At 44.8% G+C, this 9,812-nt stretch overlaps 1 protein-coding gene across 3 annotated transcripts in view; it reads right to left on the bottom strand.

The window, feature by feature from the left end:
• Positions 1–294: 294 nt before the first annotated feature.
• The window catches only part of GPR50 (G protein-coupled receptor 50), a 45,157-nt gene continuing 35,639 nt past the window's right edge, over positions 295–9,812 (bottom strand). For 2 of the 3 annotated variants that reach the window (XM_027888375.1, XM_027888373.1), the window contains exon 2: positions 295–1,979. In XM_027888375.1, the coding sequence (XP_027744176.1) occupies positions 1,111–1,979 (869 nt within the window). In that variant the 3' untranslated portion in view covers positions 295–1,110. Of the gene's footprint in view, positions 1,980–6,802; positions 7,129–9,812 lie in introns of those variants that run through there. The other variant, XM_027888374.1, reaches the window with a different exon arrangement.

The following is a 9,812-nucleotide window of genomic DNA, read 5'->3' as shown; positions in this document are numbered from 1 at the left end:
GATAGCACAGTTTAGGCTTTAACAGAACTGATGCATAATAATGCTTAAGTAGCTTTTGTCTCCCAGCTCCATGAGTTAATTACAGTTTTATATATTTTATATATTAATAAAATGGAAAAAAAAAATCTCCACTTTTTCTCCCCACAGCAAATTCATGTTCTGTGGTAGGCAACAAGAGGGATTTTTGGAATGCTGCCTTCCTCTTCTCCCTTTTTCTCCAAGCACAAATGGTACTGGAACCTAAAACCCGGCATCTGCATTACACAGATGGGACTCTGATGTGTTTTGGTTTTGTTTTATGATGTTCATGTAGCAGTGACTTGTAAAAGCCATTTGGAATGAATGCTGGCCATGACAGGATACTGCCTAAATTAGAATCAGGCTCCAAGTATCTTCCTGCAATCAGATTATGTCATATTCTTACTCATGGCCTGGGAAGGAGAGTGCAAGGGTACTTAATATCTGTAGATATTCAATTAAAATGAGTGCATCAGACACTCACTGGTCTTGATTCTGCCTCCCTCATATCTAGTCCAGACTCGCTTCTAAACCTTAAGAGGAAAGAAAAAGGGAAATGAATGCACACACAGTGGAAGTCACCAGGCCCATACGAACTCCTGCTGGCTAATAACAGCCTTTACCTAACTAAAAGGTAAAAAGCCATGCAGTTTAAACTTCATTTGATACAGTCTGGGTTAAGTTAATGCTAGAAAAATAGAATTCAGAGACTGGGGAGAAAGGTTTATGTGTAATAAATGGCAATTTTGCTGTCTCTTGAAGGTTGCATTTCAAGCATAACTGCATTTTTCCATGCACTCTGAACGCTTCCCTTTTGGGGTATTGGCATGCCTGTGGCAAAAGCAACCAAACCGATTAATGAGGCACACAGTGAAAGATGGCACACGAAAAAAAAATAAAGATCAGTCCTTTCCATTCTGACATTCCTCACTCGAAGCCTTGATGCCACAGCAGTGAGCTAAGCATGAAAGGTAGCAGACTCCTTCCTTGCATGAGGGGCCAGGCAACACCAGCTGTGCAATGCACACAGCTAGAAAGGCTCTTATATATTATATATACAATTGTAATCCAAAATAAATAGTATGTCCTGACTCATAAGTGTATTTCAGCGTGGTTGTTGTTGGTTGTTATGGCTGGAGAATGCTTGCTTTTCATCCCTTCTGTCCCGCCCTTGGACACGTCGATGAACAGCAGCCTGGGAGTCCACAGTGTCAGCAATATCCTTTTGTACTCCTTCCTAAAATTCTGGTTAAGAAGCCCATAGATCACAGCATTGAGGCAGCTGTTAAAATAGGCCATAAAATAGCTCAGGACAAAAAGCCATTCTGGAATGTGTGGCTGCACTTTTGAAGGATTAATCGAAACAGCAAGGCCAATAAAGTTTAATGGTCCCCAGCACACGGCAAAAAGGACAAAAACCACAAACATAGTCAAGAAGTTCCGGATGTCAGCTGCTCTGAGCTTCTGCTTGCAGTCTTGTCTCACCCGGTGTTTGACCTGAATCACTAAAATCCAGATCCGTAGATAGCAAAACGTCACGACGGACAGCGGGACGATGAAGTGAACCACCACCACTGTGATGGTGTACGACGTACTCACCGTCTGGGCAAAGGTGCAGGAGTAGATCCGGGGGTCGTACTGCAAGGAACCAACAAAGAAGTTTGGCACAATGGCCACCACGGTGAGTATCCAGGTCAGGCAGAGATAGCAGCAGGTGTTCTTCAGGTTGAAGAGCTTGTCGTACCGAAGGCTGTGGCAGATGTAGCAATAGCGGTTGATTGCGATCGCCGTGATGTTGAAAATGGACCCAATGACACTTAAGCCCATCAGGAACCCGCTTATCTGGCAGTGGACATTTCCCATGGTCCATCCATTATGGAAGATGGCACTCAAGATCAGAGGGTACGGATAAACTGCAACCACAAGGTCTGCGACGGACAAGCTGACGACAAAGATGTTGCCTACAGAAAAGAAAAAAGAGACCATGAGAGGTTAATGGATGTCCAGATGGATAACTTGCAACTCAGAACTCCTCTTTAGGCCTAACTCTTCTCATGGGCTTCACTCTAGTCTCCATCTGGAATTTGAAACCCTAGAAAATAAGATTTTGCTCTACTAACAGCAACGGAGAGTAACCTGCAACGCTTCCTAACCATATGCGGTGGTTTTCCTAGCTGTGTTACTTTCAAGTGTATCTGCAGTGGCATAAATGAAAACATTACTAGATAGTAGATCTATATAAATATAGAGAGAGTGCATATATATACAGTAAAGGCTATGTGTAACATCTTTAAGGTGTTAACACCTCTGCCCTTATGTGATACAGGCAACATCCCAGACAACTGTCCACAGCCACACCTCTTCTTCAAACCCTCCTATCCTGCTGTCTACTAAAATACATTTTTTTTTTCAAATCACTAAAAAGAGGTACTTTTCCATAGTATCCATGAAAGGACTCTCAAATCTCACTTCATCCAGGTCACTGGCTTTAGCACTTGGAAAATACACCCAAGGGCTGCCGGAAAGCATGGCCACATTGCCACTGCAGTTGGCTCATAGCTATGTTTGTGCCAACAAAAACCATCAGGACAAGTCAACAGTTCATATCAGGCCACTTCGTGCCGACCGGAAAACAGTCCAGACTCGAGAACAGCCCCCGGCACTGCGGAGCTGAGGCAGCTGACACAGTGCCACTTAAAAATAAGTATTAGTGGAGGTCATGTGAAGTGCTGAAATCTTTTCAGAGAGAAATTTTACACGCAGAGGTTCACCACAGCACACAGCTGCTGCGGCCGCTGGGCCTGCTTGGCTGCTGAGCGCGGCTTTCTTGCTGATTTAATAATTTACTGAGAGCTCTTTAAAATGCGGTCACTGAACCTGGTCCCCATGAAAATAACTCCATTTATGCCACTGTCAAGGGCAGAACCACTGGTCAGTGGCAGAACCACTAACCTGTCGACAGGCATAGTGATGGTGCAGGCACCACAGAGATGGAACGTTTTTCTGAAAACCAAAGATTTTATTCATTCTATCAAAAATATGCACTTCAACAAAATGCATCCCCAGCACCAGAATTTCCTTTAGGAAAGCTTTTCCAAAACAATTTTCAAGATAGAAAAACAGGGAGTCACTGTGACTGGTCCACTGGGAGAAAGATGGGACCCGGCCTGCACCCCATGTTCCCAGGGGCTGGCTTTGCCCATAACAAAGAGCTTGAAGTGCCTCCTGGGAAAGCTGTTGCCATGGGCATCCTTCACAGCAACCCCACCAAATACCCCTGGGGTGTCTCTGCTGCTTGGGGATCAGCCCAGTCAGGCCAAGGCGGCCCCGCCGGTCACCGTGCACAGGTTCCCAGGCTGTGCTCTGGTGCTCTGTGCTATTGGCTAATTATTAAAATAGGAGTAACTTGAGTTAAATATTGCTTCGGCCTCGCAATCCGTGGTTTGCTATCAGACCACTGTGTGCTGAGCCCTGTGGCCAACAGCTCGTGTCTTTCTCTCTGGAGGATGAGATCAGACCCTCATTCCCAAGGACACTGCAGAATAATAAGCCATCTAATGTGTGTCTTTTAGGGAAGGTAAAGACCAGTATCCTGCCAGTGATCTTCAGTACTGGGTTTTTTTTACATTTTTCCATGATACAACAAAGGAGTCTTGCCCATAAATAATACCATCAGGACTTTATCTCCAATTTAAATGTATCTGCTTCTGTGACACTATTTTCAGATGTATCTTTTTATCTTTATTGGCATGTGACTATATTTCCTTATTAGCTTTCACATTTTCCGTTCCTTTTTTAACTTCTACTTAGTGTAAACTGGTTTGTGTGGCACTGTGCTCTATCCCCCACTCATGGAGTAATACATGAAGAGGCAGGAATGGAGGAGAAAAGCAAGTCTAACACATGGATACCAGTAATACAGACTTGGCTACATTTTCTGAGAAAATACAAATCCTTTTATATCACAGAAGTCCAACTCAAAGCTTACAGAGGTATGATACACTGTTTACAGTGTAATCCACTATTGTTTGGAAAAAAAAAAACCACCCCAAAACAACCTGAAGCCCAGCTGCTGAGCAGATTATAGACATATGCAAATAATACAAATGGGAATTTATCCCAGAACATCTTCTACCCTCGTACTCCTCTCTTCGAACTTCCCCTCTCCCTCCCATAAATCTATTTCTGTCCACTCCACGTCTGCTCCTGTACTCCAGCAGTTCCCCAGCCCTGCCTCTCATTTTGCCTGGAATATCCAACAACACAGTTTATCTGAGGACTTATTGTCAAGCCCTGGTTCTAAGAAATGTGGAAATACCTCAGCGAATTCTGCAAATCAATAAACCACATACGTAAAGCTCTTCACTGGCAGGCAGCCTCAACAGCACCTGACTTTCATTCTGCGGTGCTGTTCCACAGAGATTAACTGAGCACCGCCGTAGAAACACCAGGGTCACTGGCCCTGCCTGCCTCAAGAGGCTGTTGGAAATCCCTCGGTGCTCAAACTCCAGTCGCAGAGATCCAGCCTCTCCCTGCTGTTCCCACACATCAGCTGTGGGCTGTCCTTTACAGGCTGTGGTTTAAGTATCCTGAACCTATAAGAGAGGTTAAAAGGCAAGGAGGGAGGGGGAAGGAGGTAAAATGTTTTTATGAAAATTGTCTCCTTTTCTACACCTCAAAATATCCAAAGCAAGCACCCAAACCTCTTGTTTCTCTGTTATCCATATAAAGCTCTCTCACATTCACATTCCTTGCTGAAGTCTTACACAACTACAGAACTGCTTCCTTCATGTGAACAAGACAGATGCTCAAAGCAACCTGGAGTCAGTACTGTTACTTTGTGAAGTCAGCCCTGAAACTGGATTGTCCCGAACGACAGTATTTGCACCAAAGCAGAGATACAGTTGTGTGGATCAACCTCTGCTTGCCTGGCACAGTCCAGCTCCAACTGAGCCTGCTGTCCAGGCTGCCCCTTCTTCCCAGCCACTGCGCGGGGATTTGGGTCCAAACAGACAGTGCCCAGCACGGCATTTCGAGGCAAACAAAACCACCCACAACAGCCTCAAAGGCAGCAAGTGACAAGCTGACCCGTGAGGACAATGAACGTGAAGTGGCATGGGGCTCACTGCACAACCAGTCACCTTTCTGTTCCAACATCTTCCTGGCAGTGAGATCAGACCCTGGCATCTGTCCAGCTGCTGCCAGAATAACTGACAGCTGTAGAAAAGCAGGGCTAAAAACCTACACTGAGGAAGAGGTGCTAAGATACACAATGACATAATGCTAAAAGTTTATTGCTGTGACTGGTATGTTTGCAGTGACTTTTGACTATCATAACTGTATTGTAAGCCACAGCTTATAATAAATGGAATCTTAAACTTCGTGTTTGTTCATTCAGGTTTTATGAAAAAGTCAACAGACGCGTGTCTCTCAGATAAACCGAAGTAAGACACACGTCAACCTCACAGAGATATATATAATGAGGTTCAGTAAACAATTTAACAGGCAATGACTGTAAAGCAAGCCTCTGATGACCACTTACCATAATCTGATACTCCCTGTTTAACCTTCCAAAGCTTATGCTCACTGCAAAGCAGAAACAAAATGTACTGTTTGCCCCAGGAAAAAAGATGAAAGTTATACAGAGCTTTATTCAGCATGCAACTAGACTTTATTACCTCTGATAGCCTCCTTTTCCTGTTTGTTTTTACCTGCCACTTTGCTGTGTGATTGCCTGCGTGTCACTAACCTCCAGCCTATAGATCCGAAGTGTGTTCTGCAAACTAAGCAGCAGTTCATAGAAAACACTTTCCGATCAATTTTCTTCCTTTCATAACATCAAGATACCCCTGACCATGTGCCATCATATTGATCAGGCACTGCTGCAATTTAAATGGGCAACAATGCCGTGGTGTTGGGGGATGCTGACCCTGCAGCCCTCGCTCTGACAGGCCTTTCTTTCATCACCAACGCTGAAGGGTCATTTCCAGGGTAGACAATATTTACCCCACCAAAGCACATTAAGAACCATCCTTCTGCTGGGGACTATGACCCATGGCACTGCTCCATGCAAGCTCCCAGATTCCAGGGCACTGTGAACACCACACACAATGGCACAGGAGGAATCCCAGACTGTTAATTGCCATCTCTTTCCACCATTCTGATAGGCACTAATACATCTGACATGTCCACATGACAGCCCAGCATATACTTACTCCTTTTGACAGCTGAAAATGTTTGACAGGGGAGCACAAGTGAAAATCAGAGAAACTCTCCCTGAGATCCAGGCAATAGGAAAAAAAAAAAAAAAAAAAGAAAAAGGATTTGTTATTCAATTCATTAATCCATAAATTTTAATTGAGGATTTTATTTGTGTATTTAGGGAGTCTGTTCAAAGAGAGGAATAAACAAAAGAAAGGAAAAGGCATTCAATTAATTATCTGTTATCATTACTCCATTAGGATTCAGAGGGGGATAAAGCGTGGTTTCCTGCAGTTAAACAGACAGTGCAGTCAGGCTGCCAGCTGCTCTCAAATCCTGACTGTGCTGCATAAAATGATACAGAGGGTAATAATACAAAGGACAGGAGGCATTGCCAACCCATAGTATCCTTAGGACATAAGGTTACAGAACACAGAAATATCCAATTTAAGGACACCAAGAAGGTCCTAAAAACCGCGTAAAACTCCAGAATAATTCAACTTTTTCCTGAAAATAGTCATTTGAGATCTCTCAGCACAACCGTGAAGCCAAAGAACAGCAGCATGCTCTGGGCTACCATTACCTTGTTTGTTGGCATCATTCCCCATAGGAAAACTGTGGGCACTTAGGGCTGCTCCCTGCAGATGCACAGGAGCAAGGCCAAGGCAGTGCAGGAGGCAGCCTGCAGAAGAAACTCCTCCTCTGCCTCCTTTGATCAGGCACTTTGGCATCGTTTTGGAACCATGACCATCAGCTACATGAGCCTTCTCATCAGAACATCGCTACAGTTGTGAAAGCTGCCTTTCCCTCTGGACCTGTGAGAGAGACTTGCTTCCAGGAGGAGGAGAAAAACCTCCCAGTACTTACCAGAGAAGAAAGGACCAGCCCCCCCCCCCCCCGAACTTCAATTACATTTATTTTGTTATGCACCATATATTCTTTTGGCTGATGGCTAAAGAATTGCTTACACTGCCAGGTGAAGGACTGCATTACTGGATTTTAGACTTACTTTTAAGTCATGACCTTTTAATTGTATTTTTGCCAAAACCATATTTGAGCCATGCCTTCAGCTGCTCTGATTGAATGCAGTGAAGGGCACGAGTTGGCAGCGCTCACACCCCAGAGAGTCATAGCTTTCCTCTGGCTAAGGCCAATGAGATTCACAGTCCCAGCTGAGCTCAGAGACCTGTGGAAATGGGCTGGAAATCAGAGACCAGCCCTGTTCACATGATTTCATATCTTCCCTTATATCACCATTACAGCAAAAACAATGTAAAGGGGAGGATTTTTCTCTTGTTGTGACGCAGATGGCAGCTGGACATTCACTCTTGAACAAATAAAAAGTATTCTAATTACATCTTCTTCTGAACCCTTAAAAAGTGGTCAGCCCTCTTTTGTACTAAGGCAGAGCGACTTCCCCATTTTCAGAGTTCCAGATATTTTATAAACAAAAGGAAGTTCTTAGACCATCCCAGAGCAACACTGTTTGGCAAGCTTCCCCATTATTACCCATTAATCCTAACATGTCCTGCTCAGCTTAGGCAAACCTTCCTGAAAAGATGATTTGAATACAGTATAAAGAAAGGGGGAACAACGTAAAGTTGACATTTTACCTACCTCCAACAATTTTCAAATTTCTAAAAATACCATTTTCTGTTCATTTAAGTGCCTTTTAATGACTTCTTCCTGTGTTTTCCTGGAAATTCTGACCCTTTTCATGAGGCAAAACCACAACGCTGCAATTCTTCTGAATTTCTAAACTTAGCTTTCGTTAGCGTGATGCTTTTCCTGGATGCAACTATGGCCATTGAATCTGCTAGCAATGGAAGAGGAATACGTGGTGGTCTTGATCCAGCTCTTAATAAATATTAAAAAAGTTCTAAAAAGTGCCCCTTCTGGTTATGTGCTCCAGACTCCCGACATTTCACTGTTTTATCCACCGAGCTCATCGCCTGCAGTAAAGCTGTGAGACAGAGAGACAATCCACTTAAAATCTTGGTTCTTCCCTGTATCACTTCCAAGTTCTTGGACTAAAGATGGGCCTGGAAACACCTCCTGCCTTCACAGCACATCGGAGCAAGGCTGATGGAGAGCAAGTGTTGGAGGCACCCTCCAATTGGGACCACCCTCCAATTTGCACTGAGCAAGAGGAAGCCTCAGCACCTCTGTCAGTCTTTGCTGAGCCCACGTGGCACTGGCTGCGGTGTCTGACTCTCCAAGGACACCACAGCTGATGGACACCTACCCCCTAAGGCAACTTCTCTTGGGAGACAGTGGTCTTTGGGAAGAGTCTAAACAAAACCCCACACAGCCAAAGGAGAGTGAGTCCAGGTACTTAAACTCACTCTTGACACCTCAGATACCTTGTCACCCTCTGAATTCCAGCTGTTTCCTTTTCTGCCTGAAACCCCTGCTGGGTGGCACTACATGATTTTAAGGAGTTGCCTAATTCACATCCAGGCTGTTTAGGGAGTGCAGGCCAATGCCCTTATGTTTACCCTCCAATACTGGCCACATGGGCACAGAGGCAAGCTCTACCAGCCCAGGTTAACTCCAAGCCCATTATTTCTCACCTGGTTTGTAAACTCTTCTGAAAGAGGAAAAGCCCTGTACAAACACAAATATTATTACTGCCGGCATCCATTGAAATGACAAACCAACATCCATCCTCTCCTGGTCACAGCAGCTGTACTGCCACCATTTGCCATCTGTTACTATTCTAGCAAAAAATCTGTGAACTCAGGCTTAATAGACTTAATAATGCTCTTTTGCAATTGGTGCTGGTCAAAGTGAGTTTCTGGCCTGGAAAGGAACTTGTGTGCAAGCAACCGATTCCTAGGCAGCTGTCAGGCAGAGCATACAGTCAGATGAGAACACACAGCTGATTTTATTGATAAAAATCTTCTCTGACTGCCCTGGAGAGCCCTGCTGAACCACCACAGCTAAGCCCAGGGGCTGCTCCTGCTCCTCCCTGTGCCTCGCCAGCATGGTTTGTTGACTAAACCTTGGTGACAGCACCAGTCACTACACCCACAGACATCCACTGCAAAGGAGCAGATGTTACCCTGGCACAATTCACAGCTTGACATCCCAGCCTTGCCATGCCAGAGATCAGTCTCTCTAGTCCCAGCTTTTTCTGCTATATTTCTATCAGTGAAGGACATTTAGCCTTTAATTCATTCTGGACCAAATCTTGTTCAAGTCTGTTAGAGGCAACACCTTTGCAGCCTGTGGCAAGTCTGTTGATTAAGCCTTGGGATGGACTGAAGGAGCTGTGTGAGGTGAGGACTGTCCTCATATCAGGGAGGCAGAGATGGGCTCACATGCCAGAGGAGGGCTATCTGTTTTCCCCTCTCTGGGTTTTTCTGGGGGCTGTTTCCCTGCCCAGCCGATCTTGCCTCCTCAGGAACTTCACAAATTTCAGTTTGCCACTGCCAAGACAGATTAGTCCATGCCATACAGACTATTTGGCTGAAATTCTTTTCTCATTTGTTCTGAAGAGGGTAAACAAAGGCATTCCTTGAACCAGAATCTGATCTCACATAGGCAGGGCCAGTCTGAAACAAAGGCAGGGCAAGTGGGTTTGTCAGTCT

Source organism: Empidonax traillii, unplaced genomic scaffold (assembly GCF_003031625.1).
Source record: "Empidonax traillii isolate 1590-97213 ecotype Southwest subspecies unplaced genomic scaffold, ASM303162v1 scaffold237:size1322474, whole genome shotgun sequence".
NCBI classification, from domain to species: domain Eukaryota; kingdom Metazoa; phylum Chordata; class Aves; order Passeriformes; family Tyrannidae; genus Empidonax; species Empidonax traillii.
This window is presented reverse-complemented; position numbering and strand designations above follow the sequence as displayed.